The 26,802-nt window shown below is 44.2% G+C and overlaps 1 protein-coding gene across 1 annotated transcript in view; it reads left to right on the top strand.

The window, feature by feature from the left end:
- LOC120920357 (cathepsin S-like) overlaps window positions 1–21,461 on the top strand; it is a 45,439-nt gene extending 23,978 nt beyond the window's left edge. The window contains exons 2-8 of the mRNA XM_040332392.1: window positions 588–705; window positions 5,211–5,333; window positions 11,793–11,948; window positions 19,173–19,397; window positions 19,489–19,651; window positions 20,412–20,514; window positions 21,199–21,461. Of these exons, the coding sequence (XP_040188326.1) occupies window positions 589–705; window positions 5,211–5,333; window positions 11,793–11,948; window positions 19,173–19,397; window positions 19,489–19,651; window positions 20,412–20,514; window positions 21,199–21,298 (987 nt within the window). The 5' untranslated portion in view covers window position 588 and the 3' untranslated portion in view covers window positions 21,299–21,461. The remainder of the gene's footprint in view (window positions 1–587; window positions 706–5,210; window positions 5,334–11,792; window positions 11,949–19,172; window positions 19,398–19,488; window positions 19,652–20,411; window positions 20,515–21,198) is intronic.
- The last annotated feature ends 5,341 nt before the right edge of the window (window positions 21,462–26,802 follow it).

Below are 26,802 nucleotides of genomic sequence, written 5' to 3'. Positions count from 1 at the left end.
ATTATATAATGTACAATGTGTGTACTTCTGTAATAAAATGGTGCCAAATACCTTTGTTATAGCTTTCGTGACCCGTCAAAGCTCTCTTCCCCGCACCATGCACTGCAGTGGGGGGGGGGTGCAAATCCTCTGCTGACCGCTGGGAGAAGAGGAGGAGAGCAGCGAGAGGTCAGCTTATATTACAGAAATACTCACATTGTACATTATATAATACTGTAATAGAGTGGATTATAGGATTTTACAAGCATTTTAAACTAGGGCTTATTTTCGGGGTAGGGCTTATATTGCAGCCGTCCTGGAAAATAGCGCTAGGTCTTATTTTCGGGGTAGATCTTATTTTCGGGGAAACACAGTAACCTTTTTCACAAAGTGCGCCATCTTTACTTTGGTTCATATCAGACAACCGATCTTTCTATAGTCTGTAATACAACTTTTGACAAGTTACTGAAACCTTATCACTATTAGTATCAAAACTCTTTTTATACATCACAACTTTCATTTTTTTGCCTCCTCTGCTAATGTTTAGATCCATAGTATATATCGGAAAAGTGCAAAATCATACATGTGCTTCTTGTTTTTCTTTACAGAATGAAGTCTCTGGTGTGTATTTTGTTGGCTGCAACAGTAGCATCGTCTATAGACCCGGCACTGGACAACCACTGGACATTATGGAAAGTCACCCACAATAAGAAATATGACCATGAGGTATGGATCAGATGATACATAGGATGATGTGATTTACTGCTTATCTGCCAGAAACACTAATCAAGTACTTTGATCTGTTATTTAACCACTTGTCAATGGGAGGACGTCATATGACGTCCTCCACTTTGTGCAGTGATATCTGAATGATGCCTGCAGCTACAGGCATCATTCAGATATCGCCGTCTTCAGCCACCGATTCTGTGCACGATAAGAATGATCAAAGCGACGGTTCCGCCGCTTGATCATTCTTATAGGCAGCGGGAGGGGACGTCCCCCCCCTCCCGTCGCCATCCGGTGCTTCTCCGGGCTCTCCCGTGCCATCAGGGGCCCGGAGAGCGAACCGGTCGGCGCTGCTGGGAAGCATAGAGATGACTGGTGACCAGATGGTCACCAGTCATCTATATGACCGTCGGAGGCCCTGTCGCGACGTTATGACATCACGCCCGGTACCCGGAAGTAAACAAAGCCGCAATCGCGGCTGTCGGCATGTTATCTGTGATTTTTTTGTCACCGATTTCATCATTGTAAGCGTGGAGGAGAGATGTGAGGTCTTATTGACCCCACATCTCTCCATAAAGAGGACCTGTCACACTGCTCACTGCTATGAGACACCACAGAGCTGGAGACACAGTGAAGCCGGAGACAGTGAGTTACACTGCCTGCGATTATAGTTGCCAATACAAGGACTCAGGGAGCGCTAAATGTCCGTGGGTTAGGGGCGTAAATTACTTGTCTTGCAAGGGGTCATGGCCCTAGAAGGATGAGAACCACTGTTCTAGGGGAGGGGAGTGTTAAATGTATTAGCAGATTTCGAAACACTAGCACAGGGGTCTCCAAACTACGACCCTCCAGTTGTTCAGGAACTACAATTCCCATCATGCCTAGTCATGTCTGTAAATGTCAGAGATTTTCAATGCCTTATGGGACGTGTAGTTCTGCAACAGCTGGAGAGCCGTAGTTTGGAGATCCCTGCACTAACACATTAAAGTCAAACTCCAGCTCCCACTTTAAAAGCAGTTACAGCAAAAAATAAATAAAATCCGTTTGGGCATAGTCATGTGTAGGGGGCTTTCCAGGTGTGCCTGGGCACACCCTAATCACCCATGCACCAGGGTCAATGTTAAGGCAGTACAGCCAGCCCTCCTGTACCAGACCCGTGTTACATTAGTTCAAAAGGGAGGGGGCCCGGCTGTACTGCCTTATTGCAGATGCATGTGTGTAAAAAAGGAAAATAAATTTAAAAAAATAAGTTTGATGGATATTAGTAACTGGAGGTATCAACAGCTAAGTCAGTTTGTTCAAAAATTACCATCTCCACTGAGATCAGGTGAACAGCTAACAGATATAGAAAAACTATGTTTGGCGGAAAGCTCCAAGGGTACTATATCAAAAGTATATAGGATCTTATTGGAGGGCGACAAGCTGACGATACCCCCATTTATAGAAAAGTGGGAAGGGGAACTTGGGGCACAGCAAGATAGGACTACAATTAAGAAAATGTTGAAACTGACACACTCCTCCGCGGTAGATAGCCAAACTGCGGAAATGAATTACAAATGTATCTCTAGATGGTACATAACACCAAATAAATTATAGAGGGTAACAATATGAGCCAAAATGGGAAATGGGAAAATTGGAGAGCATTTAAGAGGTCCTGGAGCTATGCTGAAAACCTAAGAGAAGACACTTAGGGCTAGATTCAGAGAGAGATACGACGGTGCATCTCCAGATACTCCGTCGTATCTCTGAGTTAGGCCGGTCGTATCTATGCGCCTGATTCATAGAATCAGTTACGCATAGATATGCCTAAGATCCGACAGGTGTAACTGTGTTACACCGTCGGATCTTAACTGCAATTTAAAAATGGCCGCGGGGGGCGTTCTCGCTGATTTACGCTGAATAATATGTAAATTAGTGAGATACGCCAATTCAGGAACGTACGCGGGCACGACGTTTACATAGCGATTTCCCGGCGTATACTTACCCCTGCTTCTATGAGGCGCAGCCAATGTTAAGTATAGCCGTCGTTCCCGCGACGGAATTTTTTTTTTTACGTCGTTTCAGAAACCCGAACGTCGCTAGTTACACTCACGCCGAAACCACTGACGTCCTAGTGACGTCAGTGGGAGCAATGCACGCCGGGAAATTTCGGGAACGCGCCTGATTTAAATAGTACACTCCCCCTAGCCGCGGAATTTGAATTCCGCCGGGGGTTTTACGATCCGCCGCCGCAAGTTTGGAGGTAAGTGGTTTGTGAATTACCCACTTGCCTCTCAAACTTGCAGCAGCGGATCTTAAATCACATAGATCACGCGGATCTAAAGATCCGCTGATCTATGTGAATCTAGCCCTTAAGATTTAAGAGGAAAATCTAGATAAAAGTGGCTATATATGGTGAGAGAGAAGACCGAAAGTGAGGGAGGGAGGGTGGAGGGACAGGGAATAAAATGCAAAAGGGGAAGAAACAGGAAAGTTTATTTACTATTTATTGTTTGGAAAAAATTTATAATAAATAGATTTATGGGGGAAATTTTTTTTTTTTTTTTTTATAAGAAAGCATTAAAAGAGACAAAAACCCCACCTTTACTAATGATGCGAAACCAAATTAGAGACGCTAAAGGGCCGGCAAAATAACTTGAGCACTCCAAGTAAAACTCTACGAGGTGAAGTCTGAAGTAAAAAAAAAAAGAACCCTAATATTTCACCAAAGTCCCCCAAAAGGGCAGTTTAAAAAAAAAAGTAAAACATTATTAAATAAAAATGTAAAATAAATATATATATATGTGTAAAAAAGGAAAATAAATTTAAAAAAATAAATGACGGACTCGTTCACATGTACTTTGCACTCTGTAATTTCTGTCATGGCTGCAAATCCTAGCGTTGCATGTACACCCCTAGCTACTGCCTATGTTGCTCTAAGTTTGAGCTTTTGGATGCACACCCTAATGCAATTGACTGCAAACCTATGCTTTTGGGATAAATGTTTTGCATGAATAAATAAAAGGTGATCATTTTAATCACCCCTGCCAATGTTAGGTGGTTTGTCTCATTCATGTAAACTGATACATTCTGCTAGAAGAGAGTTGGTGCTCTGAAGAACAGACTTGCTGGATCAGCAGATGAAAATAAAATACAGTGGAACCTCGGATTCCGAGCATAATCCGTTCCAGGAGAATGCTTGTAATCCAAAGCACTCGCATATCAAAACGAGTTTCCCCATTGAAGTCAATGGAAACGAAAATAATTTGTTCCGCATTGATTTCAATGGCATGCAATACCGCATGCGGCCAGATGCGGGGGGCACCGGAGAGCCTCGGAAATGGCCCGGAAAGGCCCGAGGACAGCTTGGCTGACCTCGCAAAACCTCGTAAAGGCTTCAGAATGGAGTACTTACATGTCTCTCCGAGTCTTTCCAAGCATAAACACACAGCTCCCGGTCCTGTTGGGGGGGAAATGACCTATCGTCTGTTCATACAATGTATGAACAGTGATCAATCATTTCCCCATGTCAGTCCAACCCCCCCTTCAGTTAGAACACACCTGGGGAACATAATAAACCCCTTCCTCGCCCCCTAGTGTTAACCCGTTCCCTGCCAGTGGCATTTTTATAGTAATCAATGCATTTTTATAGCACTGATCTCTATAAAAATGCCAATGGTCCCAAAAATGTGTCAAAAGTGTCCAATGTGACCGCCATAAGGTCGCAGTACCGATAAAAATTGCTGATCGCCGCCATTACTAGTGAAATTTTTTTTAATAAAAATGCCATAAAACTATCCCCTATTTTGTAAACGCTAGAACTTTTGCGCAAACCAATCGATAAACGCTTATTGCGATTGTTTTTAACAAAAAATATGTAGAAGAATACGTATGGCCTAAACCGAGGAAAAAATAGTTTTTTTATATATTTTTGGGGGATATTTATTATAGCAAAAAGTAAAAAATATTGCATTTTTTTCAAAATTGGCGCTCTATTTTTGTTTATAGCGCAAAAACAAAAAACCGCAGAGGTGATCAAATACCACCAAAAGAAAGCTCTATTTGTTGAAAAAAAAGGACGTCAATTTTGTTTGGGAGCCACGTCGCACGACCGCGCAATTGTCAGTTAAAGCGACGCAGTGCCGAATCACAAAAAGTGGCAAGGTCATTGACCAGCAATATGGTCCGGGGCTGAAGTGGTTAAATACAGTGCTCGTATTGCGAAACGCTCGCTAACCGTGTTACTCGCAATCCGAGGTTCCACTGTAAAGACAAAAAAAGGAAACGAATGCAGCCGTCACATCTAAGAATTGATAATCTGCAAAATAATAAATGTTTGCTTTTGGGTTAAATACTACTTTATTGTCAATATATATAATTTTACATCTTTGGTTTACAATTAAATGGCCACTTTTGCTTACAACTGAATCATTCACCTGTGTGTCAATGGGACCTATTGATGGTTTAACATATCTATGTACAGACACGCCTATCATACATCAATGTTTGTATTGTACATGTTCTAGAGAGAAGACTTGACAAGGAGATTGATTTGGGAAAAGAACTTGAAGTTTGTGTCACTACATAACCTGGAACATGAATTGGGGGTTCATTCGTTCACTGTTGGAATGAACCATCTTGCTGATATGGTATGTATGGTTAATTCTCAAATGCATTAGTGACTAATGAGTGAGAATCAATAGTAGAAATATAAGTTTGCTTCAGTTTAACATGATTAAAATGTATTATAATGTGCAACATGGCAGCCATTTGTACCACTAAGCATGAAGTGTTTGTCACCGGTAGTGCCACCCTCGGGTCCGTGTGTATAGGAGCAGGCTACTACTGCATTGGGTGCTTTAAAAGCTATTGAGAGGCTAAAAGATTGTAGACACCTGACCCTCACACCTATATAAGCTCGTTGGGCATCCAGTTCCTATGCCATGGTCATTAATATAGAGTTGGGTATAACTAGGGTTGTCCCGATACCGATACTAGTATCGGTATCCGGACCGATACTGAGCATTTGGGCGAGTTCTTGTACTCTTGCAAATGCTCCCGATGCTTCACCCGATACTTTTTTGGGGAGTGAAGAGCGGGGTGAGAGGGGGGCAGAGAGCGGGCTGAGAGGGGGGCGGAGAGCGGACAGAGAGCTGGACAGCTTTCATTTCAATAGCTGTGTGTTCCCCGCACGTCGTCATATATAGCCCCCCCCCCCCCCCCTGTCCGGGCACTTTGATAGACAGATCACCCGTCCCAGGATTGGAAGGGGTGATCTGTCTATCAAAGTGCCCGGACAAGGGGGAGGGGCTATATATGACGACGAGTGGCGGGGAACACACAGCTATTGAAATGAAAGCTGTTATGTTCCCCGCATGCTGATCAACTAGACGGCGGTGGCGGTGGCAGGGGGCTCTCTCTTTGCCTACACAGGTAGGCCACTGGGGACCTACACATGGCTGCATTTGGGGACACAATTGAGGACACAAGGCTGCATTTGGGGACACTAGGCTGCATTTGGGGACACATGGCTGCATTGGGGACACAAGGCTACACATGGCTGCATTTGGGGACACAAGGCTGCATTTGGGGACACATGGCTGCATTGGGGACACAAGGCTACACATGGCTGCATTTGGGGGACACAAGGCTGCATTTGGGGACACATGGCTGCATTGGGGACACAAGGCTACACATGGCTGCATTTGGGGACACAAGGCTGCATTTGGGGACACATGGCTGCATTGGGGACACAAGGCTACACATGGTTGCATTTGGGGACACAAGGCTGCATTTGGGGACACAAGGCTGCATTTGGGACACAAGGCTACATTTGGGGACACAAGGCTGCATTTGGGGATAGATGGCTGCATTTGGGGACACAAGGCTGCATTTGGGGACACCGATTTCATGCTTGTTAGCCTGGAGGAGAAATGTGGGGTCTTATTGACCCCACATCTCTCCATAAAGAGGACCTGTCACACTGATTCCTATTACCGGCAATCACGGCGGGCCTGCAACGGCCGGTAATTGAGGCCTTGTATGTCGCAAAGCCGCGGCCTCAATTACCGGCGGGCGCGAGCGTCAGGTCACAATTTCTTGTCGCAATTGCGACCAGGCGCCCGGATTTTGTCGAGCCCTGATCACACGATCTGGTTTTTGCCTGGCCAAACTAACATCGGAATTCCAAAGGACTTCCATCCAAACTTCGAAGGAAATCCTCTGACAAAAGTCCGATGGGGCATACACACGGTTGGAATTTCCGATGGCAAAAGTCAGTCGGGCTTTAGATGTACAATAACATTTCACAAGTTGTTATTGTACTTTTATGCAATAGACAAATGGGTCAAAGGGTTCAATAGTCTTCCTCTTCTCCTTTTTGTATCTTACACCTCCCTTTTATGATGGGGAAGAACAACAGAAACAAGGAAGAGAACAGTTTAATCTCATAGGGAATCTAAAATGTATTTCAAAAATGTAATAAAAATAATTTGTCGAAAGCATTGAGCCGACGTATCTTAGGGAGTATATACGACGTGATTCTGAGCATGCACGTGAATACTGCTCTGGGCGCGCCGTTGGCGTAGCGTATACTCGGTATGCTACGCCGGCAAAACTATGCGCCGAGCTACCTGAATCTAGCTCGATGAGTACCTGAATCTGTCTAAGTCCCCGTACACACCAGAGGATATCCGCTGGAAACGGCCCGGCGGACCGTTTCCAGCGGATAAATCCTCTGGCGGATTTGGATCTGATGGCTGTACTCACCATCAGATCGAAATCCGCGCGGAATACATCCGCGGTGACGTGTCGCGACGTCGCCGCGACTTAATGTCAGCTCCCTGCACAGCACCCCTTACTACGGGAGGTGAAAGGGCAACACTAGCACTTTAATAAAAATAAAAGTACAGCAGGATATAATGGGTAATTAACAGTATTTAGAATGCTTATATTGCACCTAATATAATCAAACCTCAGAAAAAAACGGCATTCACTTTACATTATTTTTTGGGCATTACCCAACTTTACCCCTAAACTTCTTTCTCCTCTTCTAAAGTACCGTATATACTCAAGTATAAGCCAAGTTTTTCAGCACATCTTTTTGTGCTGAAAATGCCCCCCTCGGCTTATACTTGAGTCACCTTTTTGCGCCTAATCTCCCGGACTTTGGGGACACATATAGCCCCAATCTTCCTCTACAAGTGTGCAAAGTGTGTTGTCCGGAGGACCTACGGCCGGAAAGCACAGATTTTTCAAAGTCGGGCACCCCTTTCATAGACTCCCATGTTAAATGGTAATTTCTCCGGTAAATTTGGTGACCTGGTACTGGCTGGCCGTAGGTCCCCTGGAACTTGGCACACATGTAGCCCCAGTTCTCCTCTACAAGTGTGCAAAGTTTACTGTCTGGGGGACCTACGGTCGGGCACCCCTTCTATATACTCCCATGTTAAACGTAAGTCTAGTCATGGGCACAGTGAGGCATGGGCACAGTGAAGCATTGACACAGTGAGGCATGCACATGGACAGAGTGAGGCAAAGTGAGGCACAGTGAGGAATGCAGATGGACACCCTAGACTTATACTCGAGTCAATATGTTTTCCCCAATTTTTTGTGGTAAAATTAGCTGCCTCGACTTATATTCGGGTCGGCTTATACTCGAGTATATACCGTATGTCCCACCATGATTTAATGTACTGGAGATTTACCTTGTTCTTGTAGAAGGTAACTGTAACAGAATGACCCATGACACCCAGAGACTTTTGAAGGATGAGGGGTACTCCTGTGCCAGCGTCACTAATGACTCTTGGGTCTAGGGTCCCCCTGTGCCCCTTTTGGGCATAGGGTGACTGAGAAATATTAATTATAAATTACATGAGATGGGACATTACGGTTAATTCATGTATTGCAGGAGATCTGGACATATTACAGTTTGATTTCATGCTGACCCACAACCGGTCAATAAGAGTGTCTCCTTCAATGTGAGGACACATGCTTTTGAGATGTCAATTGAGGCTCCTAAAGACCTTTCATTATGTATGCTAATAATACTGTTTTGTGTGTGGAATGTGACTTGTCAAGCTGTAGTAATTACTTCCTCTAATGCGGAGACAGGCTGTCTGGAATGTTTAGTAATTAGCCCATCTGAAGGTGTATTGAATCCCCCCCAGTGTGTGATGTGTGGGTGGAGAGTTGATTCATTGTTCACTTGGTTTCTAAAACTGTATATAAGAAAGCTAAGTTACCGTTAAAGGCGTTCATACATTTTGACTGAGAGAACGGAGCTTGTCTCGTTATTTCTGGGGAATTGGAATGGATCGTGCCTGTCGGATTGTGGAGTGTCAGATAAGCTGTCGTGGTTGATGGAATGGAAATATCGTAAACGGTGGTGACATACAGTAACAATTTGTATATCTTTATTTGATGGCATTAGGTTTGTAATATCCTTACAAAGCTAGCTGCTGGGAGCTTAGTTCCTGCTTCCCCCAAAACTACATCTCCCAAGAACCCTTTCCCTTTACAGTGTGTAGGAAGGATTTGGAAGTCAAGGCAGCAGCATTGTTTTGCTGAGAAAGAAACCAAATTATGCATGTGGAATTGGACGTAGAGGGCTATAATATATGGATTTCTGTAGCCTAGCAGGCAGACCTGACAATTTTGCTATTTCAGTGCAGAAGAAGCACCATGTGAAAAATGAAAAGTCTCAAAAGCCGCACATTACAGCAAAACCATGTTTGTAGAAGGTGTTCAGTTCGAGCTCTTTCCAGGCCACATCCCCAACATGTTTCGCCCTGCACATAGTCCCCATGATTAAGCCCTGTGATGGGGCGAAACACGTGGAACTTGCACTGGGGACTTTTCTTTCTCTGCACTTCTAGAGGCTGAGTGGCACACTTAGTTTTGACATAGGTTCACAGATAAAGCACTGTGTTGTCAGCCAAAGCAGGAAGAACGTTAGGGGATCACTGGCATTTTTCTGTATTTGCAATATTTTTAAGGGAATAGTTTTGACCTGACAAACACTTCAAGCACCTTCTCTTCCAGGAAATATCAACCTTGTATTCAAATTCCACCATATTCTATATAAACCTATAGACCAGTGTTTTTCAAACAGGGTTCCATGGAACCCTGAGGTTCCTCCAGATGTTGCTAGGGGTTCCTTGAGCAATGAGCAATATCTGTCTTTTAGATAAGTTACCAATGGCACCATTGAGCTTTTAAGCTATCTGTAAGGGGGTAATTCTTCAATGACCACAAGTGTCATTGAAGTGTCATTGAAGATTATGGAACATTCTTCCCACTGACCTTCACACTAATGTATCATGAGTTGTAGATATAGTCATTTTTAGCCTGGGTTCCCTAAAACCGGAAAGTTATTTCAAGGGTTCCACTGTGTTGAAATGGTTGAGAATGAAGGCTATAGACTTTGGTTACAGGCTAAAATTATAATTGCCTCTCCAACCCTGAAAATAATATAACTCATTCTTTTCAATCTCAATAAGTTTGTATTGAAAAGTTTTATACGTTTTTATAAGCGTGGTCAGTTCCCTAGCTGTGTTGGGAACTAAACCTGTTCTCCAATGATCACACTTGTCCTGACACCATCCCCCTGCACAGCCATTCACTGTGAACACCAGTGTACTGCTATTTCCACTGCCCTAAGCTCCTTATGCAGCTAAGAACAGAGCCCAGATTCTCGTAGAATGGCGTAACTTAGGGCGGGCGTAACGTATCTCATTTACGTTACGCCGCCGCAAGTTTTTCAGGCAAGTGCTTTATTCACAAAGAACTTGCCTGTAAAGTTGCGGCGGCGTAGCGTAAATCACCCGGCGCAAGCCTGCCTAATTCAAATTAGGCGGGTAGGGGGCGTGTAGCATTTAAATTAAGCGCGTTCCCGTGCCAAACGTACTGCGCGCCAAACGTACTGTCCGTAAAATATCCCAGGGTGCATTGCTCCAAATGATGTCGCAAGGACGTCATTGGTTTCGATGTGAACGTAAATGGCGTCCAGCCCCATTCACGGACAACTTACGCAAACTGCGTACATTTTTAAATTTCGACGCGGGAACGACGGCCATACTTAACATTGGTTGCCCCTCATATAGCAGGGGCAACTTTACGCCGGAAAAACCTAACGTAAACGTCGTAACTTTACTGCGTCGGCCGCGCGTACGTTCGGGAATTCGCGTATCTAGCTAATTTGCATACTCGACGGGGAAAACGACAGAAGCACCACCTAGCGGGCAAAAAAGAAATTGCAGTTAAGATCCGACGGCGTAAGAGCCTTACGCCTGTCGGATCTAATGGATATCTATGCGTAACTGATTCTAAGAATCAGTCGCATAGATACGACGGCCCAGATTAGGACTTACGACGGCGTACATGGCGTTGCGCCGTCATAAGCCCTTTGAGAATCTGGGCCAGAGGGTATATAATCACTTAAAAAAAAAAAAAAAAAAAAAAAAAAGGTATTTGTTCTGTTCTCGCTACACGTTTGCCTCTGGCGTGTATGTAGCTCAACATACAGCTGAAACCTTGCATCCTAATAAAACCAGACTGTCTGTAACTTTGGATCTTTATTAGATGAACAGGAGGTGGCCATATAAGATGCGTATGAATAATGGTGAAACTAGAGATAAACAAATAAATGAACATATAAGAATTATATGAACACAAACAAATGTCTACTAGGCATATAGATAAACAGTCTTTATCATACCAGCGATGCTGTCCCAGGAGGGTCAAGACTTGGGAAACATGTGGTGCAGTTTTAGCTGACTCCATGTGGACTGTGGACTGAAAAAAAGATGAAAGAGTGGTGATAGGAAGTAAAGACAGTTTTCCGTAACACGACAGGAAATGTACATTACCATAGAACATTGCCCATCAACAGTCCTTTGTTAAGAGTGGCATCTGGTGGACATTATTTGAGTCCAGAAGATATTACTGTATTTCCTTGTAGGCCAAAGGCGTGACAGTATGTATAATGTTTTTTATAAGTATAAATGTTTTACCTTGCATTTCTATTTTAAACCGAATGGTTTCTTTTACAAGATGAGGGTTCACATATACTTTACCTAATATCAGTAATTTTGTCTCTTTTTATTCAGACCAGTGAAGAAGTGGAGGCCCAGCTAACTGGACTTATACTACCTCCCCGTAATATGAAGAGGATAGGTAACTCGTGGAATGTTACAGACCGCTTTATGGTGCCAGACGCTATAGATTGGAGGGATAAGGGATGTGTCACAAATGTCAAAAATCAGGTAAGACAGATCAAGGAGTATTACTGATATTAATAAATATCTTCAGTAAAACAATACAAAAAGCAGTAAAACATACCTGACAACATACAGTATTCGTCCCAGTCCCTGGGATATTGTCATCCCCACCCATAGCCTACATTTAACAATCCTACCATCTGGACCTTCCCAAACAGATCACACCCATCTTCTGGCCAGACCTGCCCAGATCGCCTATATATGCAGGAACTGCCCACTCAAGGCTGCAATCCCCTCAGTTAATACCTTTTTTTCGAGTTACTACACAAGCTCAGTGAATAAAATAAGGGTGATGCTGTGACCTTGGGGTGCAGCCGAGGACATAGAATCATCGGGACAGAGCATCAACATACGGGATTGTCCCAAAAATCTGGAACAGCTGGCATCTATGGTAAAAAATGATATGAAACTATTCAATATCCCCCTCATTTAGCTTCATTAACTTTTTTGGAGCACTTTAACGGAAGTGTCAGAGGTCAACAAAAGTCTAAGGCCCCATACAGACAAGCGGACTGTCCGCTGAAATCGGTCCGCCGGACCGTTTTCAGCGGACATGTCCGCCCGGAGATTTCTGTCTGATAGTTGTACACACCATCAGACAGAAATCCGCGCGGACAGACATCGCGGTGACGTGGCCGCGCCATCGCCGCGATGACATGCGCGACCCTGGAAGGTCAATGCTTCCATGCATGCGTTGAATCACTTTGACGCATGCGAGGGATGGCGGCCGATCGGACATGTCCGGTGAGTCTATACAGACGACCGAACATGTCCGACGGACATGGTTCCAGCGGACATGTTTCTTAGCATGCTAAGAAACATTTGTCCTCTGGAAACCTGTCCGATCCGCCGGACATTTGTCCGGTCGGCCGTACAGACGACCAAACATGTCTGCTGAAACTGGTCAGCGGACCAGTTTCAGCAGACATGTTCGGTCGTGTGTACGAGGCCTAACAGATTATGGTCTTCAACTGCATGACCTTATACACTGCACATTAAGAAGGCCCCCTCCCTGTGAGTCCTGCCTGAGGGGGACTGCTTAAATTGGTCTCATTGGCTATATGGCCCTGCTCCAGAGGCGGCCCATCCATTGTAGGTACACGGGTGCACCCCCCCCCCCTAATCCATGCCCCACTGCTCTCCATATTCATGCACCCGTCCCCTTTCAGGACGCTGGGCTATTGAATTCCTATGGCGGGGATGGGTTGGGGTGTGTTTTTTTAAGCACTGATTAGAGCAAGAGGCTCTAATAGACTTCAAAATAGGGTGGGCTTGGGGCACAGAGCATTGCGTTCCGGAGCCCACCCAGGTGTGTTGCAACAGCGCATGAATATGCGCTGTTGCAACACTGATCCTCCTCCTGACAATCAGAAAGCGGGTCTGATACCCGTCACCTGATTGGCTGAAAGAACAAGCGATCCTATTGGACGCCTAGGAAAAGAAAGAAGCTGCACAGAAGACACAGGAGCCCGCCGTCCATAGAAGCCCGCCTCTGCCACCAGACCCCCCCCCGCGCCGCCCGCCGCTGCCTGCCGGAGCCCACAACCTGCCCACTGGTGCCTGCTTGGGTAAGTGCAGGGGGTGCTAACTGAGTACCGACCGCCCTGCCCACCCCCCCCCCCCAAAAAAAAAACACTGGCCGCCACTGCCCCACTCAGCAAATTCATTAGCTTTTCTTGTTAAATAGAAAAATATCTAATCCCTTTTTGGCTTAGCTGTAATCAGTATACTGACTGCAATACCTAACAGATACATACAGTAGCAAATACATAATGAAGGGTTAAACCTTAAACTGGCTATACAGATAGCAGATTTGCAACAATCGTTCATACGAATATTCTCACAGTCAGGGCAGGACAGGTGGTGGGGGCCCAGGGGCGGACTGACAACTCTGTATTTTTCCCCTCTTGAAAACCGGTCGTGTGTATGCTTTTCCGAGGGGAAAAAAAACGTGGCACCTGGGTGCGGGCTGCTCGCCCCCCCATAGCGATGCCACTGTGCTGAATTTAACAATACCAATCTGATCCCTGATTCCCGGGGGGGGGGGGGGGGGGAAGTGCCCTACCTGCGGACGCCTATGTCAAGAGGCATAACCTTGGTGACACAATTTTAAAGAATTAAAAGGGTCCCCTTTCAAATAAAGAAAATAACTAACAAGGATGAACATTTTTAGAAGTGCTTTGACAGATTCCCTATTGCTACTTCCAAAAACAAATTCTAACACATGTAATCTTGATACTACAGGGTTCTGACATTTTAGTACACAAAGATATAGGTATGCTCCAGGCTTAATGTCGATCAGCATATTAGGTTTCAGCATGTTTCTGTGTAAAATGAAACCTTTTGTTTCACTGACTCTGTAAACATTACATACAACTCTTATCTAATTCTATTTTTATGGTTTTTCTCACCCTGTTTAGAAGTTATATTGTACTGTAATTTTAGCCCTTAACTATCCCTAACCCTCTCGATACCAGAGCCTTTTTTGTGTTTTTTCCTCACAGCTTTAAAAAAAATGATTTTAGGTCTGAGCATTCATTAAAACCCACAAATATTATGTTACCTGAAAGGAGACACCCTGCAGAATTAAACAGAGATAGCTTGAATTTTTTTTTTAGGTCACATGATATTTGCACACATTTTTTGTATAAATACACTAAAGTTAGGGCTAGATTCAGTAACACTTACGACGGGCGTATCAGTAGATACGCCGTCGTAAGTCCGAATTTGCGCCGTCATATCTTTAAGCGTATGCTCAAATTGTGATACGCTTAAATGTTGCTAAGATACGACCGGCGTAAGTCTCCTACGCCGTCGTATCTTAGGGTGCATATTTACGCTGGCCGCTAGGTGGCGCTTCCGTTGATTTCCGCATAGAATATGCAAATGAGCTAGATACGCCGATTCAGAAACGTGCGTGCGCCCGGCGGATTTTTTTACGTCGTTTACGCAAGGCTTTTTCCGGCGTAAAGTTCCTTCTGCTATATGAGGCATAGCCAATGTTAAGTATGGACGTCGGGACAGTGTCGAATTTTACGTCGTTTGTGTAAGTCGTTTGCGAATAGGGCTTTGCTTAAATTACGTTCACGTCGAAAGCATTGACTATTTGCAACGTGATTAGGCGCATGCGCACTGGGATACGTTCACGGACAGCACATGCGCCGTTCGTTAGAAACGTCATTTACGTGGGGTCATGTTTTATTTGCATTAAAAAACACGCCCACCTCTTCACAATTTGAATTAGGCGCGCTTAGGCCGGCACATTTACGCTACGCCGCCGTAACTTAGGGCGCAGGTTCTTTCTGAATACAGAACCTGCCTCACTAAGTTACGGCGGCGTAGCGTATCTGAGATACGCTACGCCCGTACAAAGTTACGGCGGGCTTTCTGAATCTAGCCCACAGTTTTTAGAGCAAATTAACTAAACATGCTGCCCAATTTTGAGTAAAATATAATGGATGAGGTTGCGCCAAATAAATAGATACTCAACATATCAAGTTTTAAATTTGTATGCACCCACAAAATGATGTTGAACTTCAGTACCCTAAATTTTCCATGTTTTTTTGTTTCAAAGGACCTACGGTTCATCAATTGACAGTTAACTGTGAATATTGGCCCTTGAATAATTGTTCTCAGTCTGGTGTGCTCAGTGATATGTAACATGTGTAGCAAAAGTGGGGTTTTCATACATGGGCGCCCTGACAGGTGTGTTGACGTACATAAGGGTGAGGTGGGCTCAACATTTTTTTGGGGGGGTTTTAAGTACTTGGATTAAAGCGGGGTTCCAACCACAATTAGCAATTTTTTAAATGTATGTCCTTTCATCATGCGTTTTTTATAATATAAATCCGGTCACTTACTATTTTACAATCCGCTGCCGCTCCGCATAGTTATTCAAAAAATATAGTTTATAAAACTATGTCCACACCATTGTCATTTTGCTTGTGGGCATTGTGAAGCCCACAAGCACTTACTTCCTGGAAGTCTTGGATGGGGAGTGATAATTGGGTAGCGCACTGCATCCTGGGAAATGATGACACACATTTCCCAGGAGCATTAGAGGGAGATGATGTCAGAATCCTAGGTGATTCCAAAGGCAAATTTCGTGGGACCACATAGCAACATGCATTTCCAGATGAGTAAAACATTTTTTTCTTTTTTAGGTCTAATGAGGACAATAATGAAAAAAAAAATTTTGGGATGGAAACTCCACTTTAAGTTTGTTTTTTGACAATATTTGTTTCCACTAAAACTCTTTTTTTTTTATATAACACAAGGGACAAAAAGTCCCCTTTTGACAGGTTCTCTTTAATGAGACATCAGAAGATTTTTAGACCCCTGATTTCTCGCTTGTCCTCCACTGAAGCTAATGTAGTGCAAATCACGCTCCATTAGCTTCTTCCCTGGCCATAGCGGCCAGGGAAAATGACAACAGAAAGTGATGTTCTTTACAGCCAGGAGAGATCAGTGATTGGATGTTTACTGGTCTTCCTCTTCTACTATCTGGCTCACCCACGATGCATGTCCCAGGTCTTCAGGTGGGACACCGGAGCCTGGGAAGCATGGTGGTGGTGGTGGTGGGGTGGCGCGTGATGAAAATTCATTTTGCAAAGGATACCCAACAACGTGCAGAGAAAAATGTAAAAAGTGTTTCTGCTTGCATATTGGGATGATAGAAATGCTTCAACTCATTCACTAAGCTAAGGGAAAAATCCCTTGCAAAATCAATGTATTTTCCTTCAGTAGTAGGATTACAGTTGGTATGTTTGCAATTAATGATGCTGCACGGTGGTCCAACAGGCAGCATCTAGTACTAGGGAAGATACACAATGCCCTTGATTTTAGTCATTTATTATGCCACTAATACCATATTAATACAACTGTTCAATATCAGATTGTATGCTCCTTGAAGGAAGGAATGTACAATATGAAGAACACTGCGTAAAAATTGTAGGCAGCAAATAAATACCTATAATATGCTGTATATAAAAGAATACCTTTAGTGTCGGTTCACACTACAGCGACTTGGGATTGGACTTGTCAGACCTCAAATCACCCCAAGTCGCTGGACATAAGAAATGTCATTGTAGTGAATGAGAGCCGTCTTAAAGCGGGGGTTCACCCGAAAAACACATTTTTAACATTAGATTGAGGCTAATTGTGGGAAGCACAATCGTTTTTTTTTTTCTTTTAAATCAATGCAGTACTTACCGTTTTAGAGATAGATGTTCTCCGCTGCTTCCGGGTATGGTCTGCAGGACTGGGCGTTCCTATTTGATTGACAGCCTTCCGACGGTCGCATACAGCGCGTCACGAGTTGCTGAAAGTAGCCGAAAGCCGGTGCGCAGGCGCCGTATAGAGCCGCACCGACATTCGGCTTCTTTCGGCAGCTCGGCTTCTTTCTGAGCAAGTCCCGGCCAGCCACCTGCTTACTTATCTCCTTGCCTTCCCTGGCAGAGTGATCTTCCTCCGCTCCCCACCCAGTAGTAGCCGGGGCTAGAGAGTGAGACTTGATAGGCTGTGAGGCGGACGGCGACGGGCAGAGAGTCGCTGATTGCCGCCATTACCAATGAAAAAAAAATATATATGTCTCCGGATTTCATTTTTAAAATCTGGTCACCTTACTTTAGCCAGTCTACCACCCGCAAATTTGATTGTCCAGCTGAATTCAATTGATTAACCACTAGCCGACCGCGCACCGTCATTATACGGCGGCAGGTCGGCTCTTCTGGGCGAGAGCCCGTAGCTATACGGCGGCTCTTTGAGCCCCCGCTCCCGTGCGTGTGCCCGGCGGGCGCGATCGCCGCCGGGCACACGCGATCGCTCGTTACAGAGCGGGGACCGGGAGCTGTGTGTGTAAACACACAGCTCTCGGTCCTGTCAGCAGGGGAAATGCTGATCTTCGGTTCATACAATGTATGAACCGAGGATCAGTGTTTCCCCTAGTACGGCCACCCCCCCCCCCCACAGTAAGAACACACAGGGACATACTTAACCCCTTCCCCGCCCCCTAGTGTTAACCCCTTCACTGCCAGTGGCATTTTTATAGTAATCCAATGCATTTTTATAGCACGGATCGCTATAAAAATGCCAATGGTCCCAAAAATGTGTCAAAAGTGTCCGAAGTGTCCGCCATAATGTCGCAGTACCGAAAAAAAAATCGCTGATCGCCGCCATTACTAGTAAAAAAATATATTAATAAAAATACCATAAAAATACCCCCTATTTTGTAAACGCTATAACTTTTGCGCAAACCAATCAAACGCTTATTGCGATTTTTTTTACGAAAAATATGTAGACGAATACGTATCGGCCTAAACTGAGGAAAAAAATAAGTATTTTTATATATTTTTGGGGGATATTTATTATAGCAAAAAGTAAAAAATATTATTTTTTTTCAAAATTGTCGCTCTATTTTTGTTTATAGCGCAAAAAATAAAAACCGCAGAGGTGATCAAATACCACCAAAAGAAAGCTCTATTTGTGGGAAAAAAAGGACGCCAATTTTGTTTGGGAGCCACGTCGCACGACCGCGCAATTGTCAGTTAAAGCGGCGCAGTCCCGAATCGCAAAAAGTCTTCTGGTCTTTGGGCAGCAATATGGTCCGGGGGTTAAGTGGTTAAACTGAGCTATAATTTGAAAACTCTAATATAGGTTAATGGAAAAAAAGGGATTGAAATCAGAAAAAAAAGACTGCTTGTCTTTTAAAGCAATCAGATTTTCTTTCTATCAAGGCCTTGTTCGAAAACTGCTCATCTCCATACAGTATTCGAACACTCAAGATTACAATTTTGGATTGATCAAAAGTGGTTGAAATTGCTGGAAATTTGCAATGTGTATAAGCTTAATTATAAATTAAAAAGTAGCAATTGGTCTTGACAGAAAAGGCCATTTAATTTGACCAAATCATTGTTTTTGTTGTGTTGATCTCAGGTGAAGCGTTTTTTCGAAATGGTTGAATCTTTAATGATCTATCATAGCTTATATGGACAGCATTAAAGTCTCATTGTGCTTCAAAGGAATTCCCAAACAAACTGCAAATTGATCAGTTTTTCCCTCTTTATTTCTTGTTAAGCAAATATGAAAATTTATAAAGTGTCATGTGGAATAAATCAGATCTATAATTTAGGTGGTTGCCCCAATCTTCTGTGAATTGGTATAATAATAATAATTATATTATTGATATTGATATTGCTACCTTTGTTTTAGGGCTCCTGTGGATCCTGCTGGGCATTTAGCGCTGTTGGTGCTTTGGAGGGGCAAATGAAGCTGAGGACAGGACAGCTGGTCTCCCTCAGTCCTCAGAACCTTGTTGATTGTTCTACTAAATATGGAAACCATGGCTGCAATGGTGGATTCATGACCGAAGCTTTTCAGTATGTGATTGATAACCAGGGCATCGATTCTGATTCAGCATATCCTTATCATGCCACAGTAAGTAGGTCCTTAATGAACATAAACAAGGCTGTCGCTGGTCGATTTGGGTATGCAAAACATCTACTTACTGGATATTTTTTTTGTTAAGGATGGACAGTGTATCTATAACCCATCTGGCAAGGCTGCCACATGCTTGAAGTATCAGGAAGTAACTCCTGGTGAGGAAAATCTGAAACAAGCCCTTGGTACTGTTGGACCAATATCAGTAGCAATTGATGCAAAACATGCTTCCTTTTACCTGTATAAAAGTGGTAAGTTGTCCCTCGTCAAAGCTGAATTCCGTGTTGTAGTAAAAGTAACTCTTGCAATGGCTCTCAACTTCCTTGCTCCTCCAGCAGCCATCACTCTTCTACACTGTCGGTGCTCCCAGGATGTGGATGGACCCTTAAGCCTCGTACACACGATCAGTCTATCCGATGAGAACGGTCTGAAGGACCGTTGTCATAGGTTAACCAATGACGCTGACTGATGGTCCGTCGTACCTACACACCATCGGTTAAAAAAACGATCGTGTCAGAACGCGGTGACGTAAAACACAACAACGTGCTAAAAAAAACGAAGTTCAATGCTTCCAAGCATGTGTCGACTTGATTCTGAGCATGCATGGATTTTTAACCGATGGTTGTGCCTACTAACGATCGTTTTTTTCACATCGGTTAGGAATCCATAGGTTAAATTTAAAGAAAGTTGGCTTTTTTTTTTTAACCTATGGTTAAATAACCTATGAGGCCTACACACGACTGGTTTGGACCGATGAAAACGGTCCATCAGACCGTTGTCCTCTGGTTAACCTATCGTGTGTACGAGGCATTATTGTCTACGTCGTAAAATGCAGCTAAAAAGTTTTATATCACCATGCCATTTCAAACTCGTAAAAGCAACCCACAGACCAAAATACTGAGTTATTTCTAAAGTGTGATGATTATTTTAATTTTTCAGGTAGAATAGGAAAGTAGAAAACGTCTTTAATCTCGTATGGACAAACTTTATTGAAAAGCGTGTTCTCCACAGGTGTCTATGATGATTCATCTTGCACTCAAGATGTGAACCATGGCGTTCTTGCTGTAGGGTATGGAAACCTTGGAGGAAAGGACTTTTGGCTTATAAAAAACAGGTAAGACTGCTTTTTAATTATTTGTTTTTAATTTGCTTTTGTTTTTTTTCAATGCACCAGAATCAGGCACTGGCACTGTTTCTCACATTGTACACTGGCGGTGTCAATGGGCCTTAAACGCTATAAAATATGTCAATGTCAATATTACCTTAAAGCAAAATGTTCAGCTTCCTCCCCCACTTACTGGGTGGTCTGGCCAGCGCATTTCTGTTACCCACCCAGAGGATTAGTTTTCCTGCTGGGATCCTCTTGTATTCTGACACCTCTCGATCCCGCGCCACCATGTTAAATGTGACATCATCAAGAGGCCCACCGCTCTTCCTGGTTCAGCCGGCGCATCTCCTGATGATGTGGCACTAAGCACGCCCCCCTCCTCCTTTCTGAATGAAGTGCTATGCCTCCTGGGCTATGTGACATGCATATCCTAGGAGGCAAAGAGACAGTGCATGTTATTCTTCTAGGCAAATGACATGCAGTGGGGACCATGGGGCCGCACTTTTTTTTAATAAAAAAGAAAAACAAAACACCAAAGTGCTAAAAAAAGTGCATGTGAGCACACACAAAAAAGTGCACTAGAGTGTGTCTTTGGTCCCCTCCTGAAGAGGAATGTTAATGAAACGGCTTATAAATCTTGTATAAAAGATCTAAAAAAGTGCTAATTTTGTCTTTTTTTCCCTCATTCAGCTGGGGGGAAAATTACGGAGATCAAGGATATGTCCGAATTGCAAGGAACAAGGGAAATATGTGTGGAGTGGCCAGCTATACGTCTTATCCAGAAATGTGAAAATGGTCCCAAAACAATGGAAATAAAGCACAATGTTAAAACTCTTTGCAGCTCTTTGTACAATACTCATTTTGATTGTGGCTTACCCATACAGAAATAATGTCAAGACTTTCTGTATCCACTGGAATCAATACAATAAACTTGACTATGGACTTATTTCAAACATACTGAGAAGGTATATATTAGCTGGTATAAAATGTCCACAAACAAACCTCCAATTATCTCTGGTCTCTCTGCAGATCATGGATATATCTTAATTTATAGTATCTTTTTTAATTGCCTCTCATTTTCTGTCAGTGGCTATTCTTTATTAATTATTAGCTATCATAACCTGTCATTTAGCATTCGACAGGTCTAGTAGCTCTTCAATGGTGTAGTCCAGTCTACTGGCTCTTCAATGGTGTAGTCCAGTCTACTGGCTCTTCAATGGTGTAGTCCAGTCTACTGGCTTTTCAATGGTGTAGTCCAGTCTATTGGCTCTTCAATGGTGTAGTCCAGTCTACTGGCTCTTCAATGGTGTAGTCCAGTCTACTGGCTCTTCAATGGTGTAGTCCAGTCTACTGGCTCTTCAATGGTGTAGTCCAGTCTACTGGCTTTTCAATGGTGTAGTCCAGTCTATTGGCTCTTCAATGGTGTAGTCCAGTCTACTGGCTCTTCAATGGTGTAGTCCAGTCTACTGGCTCTTCAATGGTGTAGTCCAGTCTACTGGCTCTTCAATGGTGTAGTCCAGTCTACTGGCTCTTCAATGGTGTAGTCCAGTCTACTGGCTTTTCAATGGTGTAGTCCAGTCTACTGGCTCTTCAATGGTGTAGTCCAGTCTACTGGCTCTTCAATGGTGTAGTGCAGTCTACTGGCTCTTCAATGGTGTCGGTTAGTCTAGTAGCTCTTCAATAGTGTAGTTTAATCTACTAGCTCTTCAATGATGTTGATTATTCTACTAGCTCTTCAATAGCGAAGATCAGTCTACAGGTTCTTCAATGGTGTAGATCAGTGTTTCTCAACTCCAGTCCTCGGGGCGCACCAACAGGTAATGTTTTCAGGATTTCCCTCAGATCAAACTGCTGTGGTAATTACAAAGGCAGTGAAACTGATAAAATCACCTGTGCACAATAATGGAAAGCCTGAAAACAAGACCTGTTGGTGCGCCCCGAGGACTGGAGTTGAGAAACACTGGTGTAGATCAGTCTACTAGTTCTTCAATGGAGTAGATCAGGCATGTCCAAAGTCCGGCCCGCGGGCCGAATGCGGCCCTTGTTTCAGTTTAATGTGGCCCCCCTGGTAATTTGGATATATATATATATATATCTTTTGCGGCCCCTGGGCTACTAAAGATATATACTGTATTTATCAGCGCTACCTCAGAGGGGACAGGGAGGGGACATAACAAGCGCTTACTCAGTGGCATTTGTACTAGAAAGTTCTGTCTCCTGGGCTGCCATTGGACGACTGTTCTGTCTATCATAGAAGGCAGGACTTGGTATTAAAGAGGCCACCAAGAAAACAGAATATTCTCCTGCATGTAATCTGTTAGCGCTCGTCCCGTCCCCTCCCTGTCCCCTCCGAGGCTGCAAATGGGCATGGATCAGGCTGCATTCATGGCAATGGGGAGGCTGCATTCATGGCAATGGGGAGGCTGCATTCATGGTCACTGACCCTTATTTTGCTTCACAGTTCTTTATTTAAAATTGTTTTTTTTCCCCTGAAACTTCCCTCTTAAAGTGTTATACGCCGATAAATAAGGTATACATAAAATAACACTCTAAGCTCATCAGTGTTGAGTGGCGCTCAGGGATTCATTGGGGCCACAAAAGATATATATCTATATAGATATCTATAGATATATAGATAGATACAAATAACACGCCCAAGCTCAACTCTTCCCCACACCCACACACAGCCACAAAGGCAAGAGAATTCTTGTTGGGCCGTGAATTAGTGCTCGGACAAACACACTCAGACCAAATTTTAATGGTTCAAAGAATGTCAGGCAAAAATGGTCGGCCCTCAGGCATGTTCACTTCATCAAATCTGGCCCTCTTTGAAAAAAGTTTGAACACCCCTGGTGTAGATCAATCTACTGGCTCTTTAGTGGTGTAGATCAGTCTACTAGTTCTTCAATGGTGTAGATCAGTCTACTGGCTCTTCAAAGGGGTAGGTCAGTCTACAGGCTCTTCAATAGTGTAGATCAGTCTACTAGTTCTTCAATGGTGTAGATCAATCTACTGGCTCTTCAGTGGTGTAGATCAGTCTACTAGTTCTTCAATGGTGTAGATCAGTCTACTGGCTCTTCAAAGGGGTAGGTCAGTCTACAGGCTCTTCAATGGTGTAGATCAGTCTTACTCAACCCTTTAACCCCAGAGTAAGCTTTAAAATAATTTCCAGGCCTTACTAAAACCAATTAATTTGGGGACAGGGCTAATATGCCCTTACGGTGGTGGGTCAGTGGGAAAAAAAGTCCCTTCCCTTACAGTTATGGTCTAAATTTCACTATTAGAGACAGCTAACGAGATCATCGTCGTCACATTACTGGTTCCACTATGCAGTCACCATCAAGTGGTCTACCAGACACAACACATGGAACCTCTGGAGGAACCCTGGTTGAGAAGGGTTGGTATAGGTACTCAGCTTAGGGTTGAACTACATTTTTGTATACTCCACACCAGCCCTTCTCAATCAAGAAGGTTCCGCAAGAAGTTGTTAGGGGTTCCTTGAGCAATTAGCAATTTCTGCCTTTCCGATGAGTAACCATTGAAACCAATGATCTTTTTAGCTATCTGTAAGGAGGGAAGCTTCTTATTGACCACAAATGTAAGGAACATTCTTCCCAATCACCATCCTTATTAGCAGTGGTTTGCCGACACCGGTAAGGGTTCACTGTATTAATAAAAAAGTTGAGAAAGGTGTTCTACATCATTAATGGGGCAGTTGATTTTATTGGACCCTTGTATGAGCAAAACGGGCTCAAACGCTGGCATGGCTTTGCCTAAATATATTTGAACTGGAGAAGAGTTTGCATTACTCAGGGAAGGGAGTAAAGTTTTCCCAGTGCAGGAACTAGGAAAGGTGATGCAGTATGACGCAATTCCTAATTAGCATTAAAGTAAAATGTTTTAGGTACCCCTGTTCATCAGATGGTGTTTAGACATAATGATTTATTTGCTGATATACAAAATAATCAGTTCTAATTAAGACGTATGCTAGTAAAGATGTACAATAGTTCAAAAAATGTTTTAATAAATTATAGTGGTTGACATAAAAGTTTGGATGTACCTTTTTTTCACATTAAACAAAACATGATATTCAAGCGCACTCCCTGTAGATGTCTAAGGTTCACAAAAAGCTAGTATTACTTGGAATGGGAATAGGGGCCAAAATGTAAAGTAAACTAAATTAAAGCCCAGCCTGAGGAAGAGACTCGAAAGTCTTGAACGCGTGCACCTCCCGCATCCGGAAGTGACGTCACTTGCAGTCCGCAGTGGATACCTGATTCCAGCGTGAAGGTTCCGAGAGCGTCTTGGCCCCTGTAGCTGCTGCCTTTCAGAGAACGACATCACCGCGCTGCCTGCATTAGGACACCGTACGCACACCGGCTACACCATGCGGATGATTTTTACAACCACCTTGCCCATATTCATTCATGTTTGTGAGTAGGCTTCTTACAGCTTTTTACATATATTACCATTATTAAACGAGCTTGCTACGCTTAGAAGGCGCTGCATTTGTCTTTTCTTCACTTATTTTCACATTAAATACTCTGACCATTCTGTAAGTCAAACAAACACTTTTAACGAGGAACTGAACTCTGGAAGTTGTGCCCAAAAAAGGCAGGCAGAGGGCAAACGACTAGTAACCAGTATTGCCTGAGGTCCAGGGCTCAAGTCCTGCGGGAACGCGTGGGAACGGAGTTCCTGAACCATTTTCACAGCAGGAACTCAGTTTCATTTGCAGGACTAGAGCATCCGAGAGCAGCCGAGCTGCCCGAGCCAATCCTTCACTAAGCGGCGATGCCCAGCGCGAACCTTAGTAATCCTTTATGTTACTGCCCGCTTCTTGTATATGGATTCATCAGGTAGTGTGCGGGTATTCTGTCACTTCCTCGATGCCGCAATAACTCCTGGGAGCTTTTGTCATTGTTCCCAGGAGACATTGCGGAGGTCTGCAGAAAGTTATCACGGGATTTAGAAAGAACTTGCTTCTCTCTAAATCCCGCGATAACTCGCGGCAGACCTAAAGGATTACTAAGGTACAGTGGATCGAAAAAAAAAAAACATGCGGTTTAGTAATTATGCATATGAGCGTATAATTTTTTTTTTTTTTGGTGGGGGAGTGGATCTTGGGTGGGAGTTCCCACACTTTTTTCCCCAGGACTTGACCCCTGCTGAGGTCTCCCTGCAGCTGATCTTTTTCCCATTATTGGCTTACCATTTCTTGTTCAGCAGTATTATGTGGAGGCGGCCAGTGGCGGTGCGTCCATAGGGACGCAGGAGCGCCGCCCCCTCTGGCTCGCTCACAGCCAGTAAAATATACAGATTCATACACTGTATGAATCTGTATATTTTCGCCGCTGCCGCCCACTATTCAGCTGGCCGGATGTTGAGCGCCGGTCAGCTGAATCGCGGCAGCTGACTGGCTGTGTGGAAGTGCCTATCAGGGCCAGCGGCCCTGATAGGCTGTCCGAGTACAGCCCTGAGGCTGTAGTCGGCTTCCTGAAGCTCATCCTCGGGACGTACCAGCCGTGTGTCCGAGGATAAGACTGACAGGCGTCTCAGCCAATCAGGTAACCTGATTGGCTGAAGCGTCATCGAGGGCGGGACGAGGGACATCGAGGGACGTAGAAGCCATAAAGGTAAGTGCCAGGGGGGGGGGTACTGGGCACGGTGGCTACAAGTGGGGGCATAGTGGCTACAAGTGGGGGCACAGTGGCGACAATTGGGGGCACAGTGGCGACAATTGGGGGCACAGTGGCGACAATTGGGGGCACAGTGGCAACAATTGGGGGCACAGTGGCAACAATTGGGGGCACAGTGGCAACAATTGGGGGCACAGTGGCAACAATTGGGGGCACAGTGGCAACATTTGGGGGCACAGTGGCGACAATTGGGGGCACAGTGGCTGTGTTTGATGGCATAGTGGTGACAATTGATGGCACAGTAGCTGCGTTTGATGGCATGGCACAGTGGCTGCGTTTTGATGGCACAGTGGCTGCGTTTTGATGGCATGGCACAGTGGCTGCGTTTTGATGGCACAGTGGTTGCGTTTTGATGGCACAGTGACTGCATTTGATGGCATGGCATAGTGGTGACAATTGATAGGTACAGTGAGGCTGCAATTGTTTTTTTTTTTTTTTTGTTTGCACCCCCCCCAAAAATGTTGAGCACCAGCCGCCACTGGAGGCGGCCATCTTGGTAGAGACAGGGCTTTGCTTCCTCATGTCAGATCCTCAAGCATGGAGAACAGTGAGCAAATCTCCTGAAACTATAACAAGGCTTACCTATAGGTACTGT

The sequence above is a fragment of the Rana temporaria genome, chromosome 13, assembly GCF_905171775.1.
Source record: "Rana temporaria chromosome 13, aRanTem1.1, whole genome shotgun sequence".
NCBI lineage: Eukaryota > Metazoa > Chordata > Amphibia > Anura > Ranidae > Rana > Rana temporaria.
The sequence above is the reverse complement of the archived record's forward strand: the minus strand, read 5'-3'. Positions and strand labels throughout refer to the sequence as shown.